Source organism: Lottia gigantea, assembly GCF_000327385.1.
Source record: "Lottia gigantea unplaced genomic scaffold LOTGIsca_23, whole genome shotgun sequence".
Lineage (NCBI taxonomy): Eukaryota > Metazoa > Mollusca > Gastropoda > Lottiidae > Lottia > Lottia gigantea.
Genome location: NW_008708645.1, coordinates 196,343 through 197,194, shown reverse-complemented (window position 1 = coordinate 197,194; position 852 = coordinate 196,343). Strand labels below are relative to the sequence as shown.

Here is an 852-nt window from a genome sequence, read left to right as displayed (position 1 = left end):
CAATATTTTCATAAATAATAGCTTAAATATCAAGCACTCACTTCACAATGGCAGCTTGGAAAAATAAATTATATATATATGAATACACAGTGCATACTTACTGAAGCTACTACTGCCACTAGAGCCAGGTTTATAATGGAGGTAACCTGACAAGCTTGTCCATCCCGCCATCTTTTCTACCTGAGGTGAATATCTTAATACTCCTTCTAAATTTACATTTGATAAATGTTCATTTTAACATAAAGTTATAAATTTTGTGTCCAGGCTTCTGATTCTACACTGTTCCATCTTCTACATGTATTTACCTGAAAATATAAACAAACAAACAAATTAAAATAAATAACACAACACAGTTCCATCTTCTACATGTATTTACCTGAAAATATAAACAAACAAACAAATTAAAATAAATAACACAACACAGTTCCATCTTCTACATGTATTTACCTGAAAATATAAACAAACAAACAAATTAAAATAAATAACACAACACAGTTCCATGTTTTACATGTATTTACCTGAAAATATAAACAAACAAACAAATTAAAATAAATAACACAACACAGTTCCATCTTCTACATGTATTTACCTGAAAATATAAACAAACAAACAAATTAAAATAAATAACACAACACAGTTCCATCTTCTACATGTATTTACCTGAAAATATAAACAAACAAACAAATTAAAATAAATAACACAACACAGTTCCATGTTTTACATGTATTTACCTGAAAATATAAACAAACAAACAAATTAAAATAAATAACACAACACAGTTCCATCTTCTACATGTATTTACCTGAAAGACATGAAGTAGTAAAGCAGGTAATAAGAGAACAACAGTTATAA

General features: G+C 27.3%; 1 protein-coding gene across 1 annotated transcript; it reads right to left on the bottom strand.

Annotated features, from left to right (window-relative positions):
- Positions 1 to 301: 301 nt before the first annotated feature.
- LOTGIDRAFT_116123 (hypothetical protein) lies at positions 302 to 717 on the bottom strand (the record flags this gene model as incomplete). Its single annotated transcript, XM_009054886.1, has 2 exons — positions 302 to 430; positions 604 to 717. Coding segments are annotated over 2 exons (243 nt in total), but the record flags the coding sequence as incomplete, so codon positions are not given.
- Between the last annotated feature and the right edge of the window lie 135 nt (positions 718 to 852).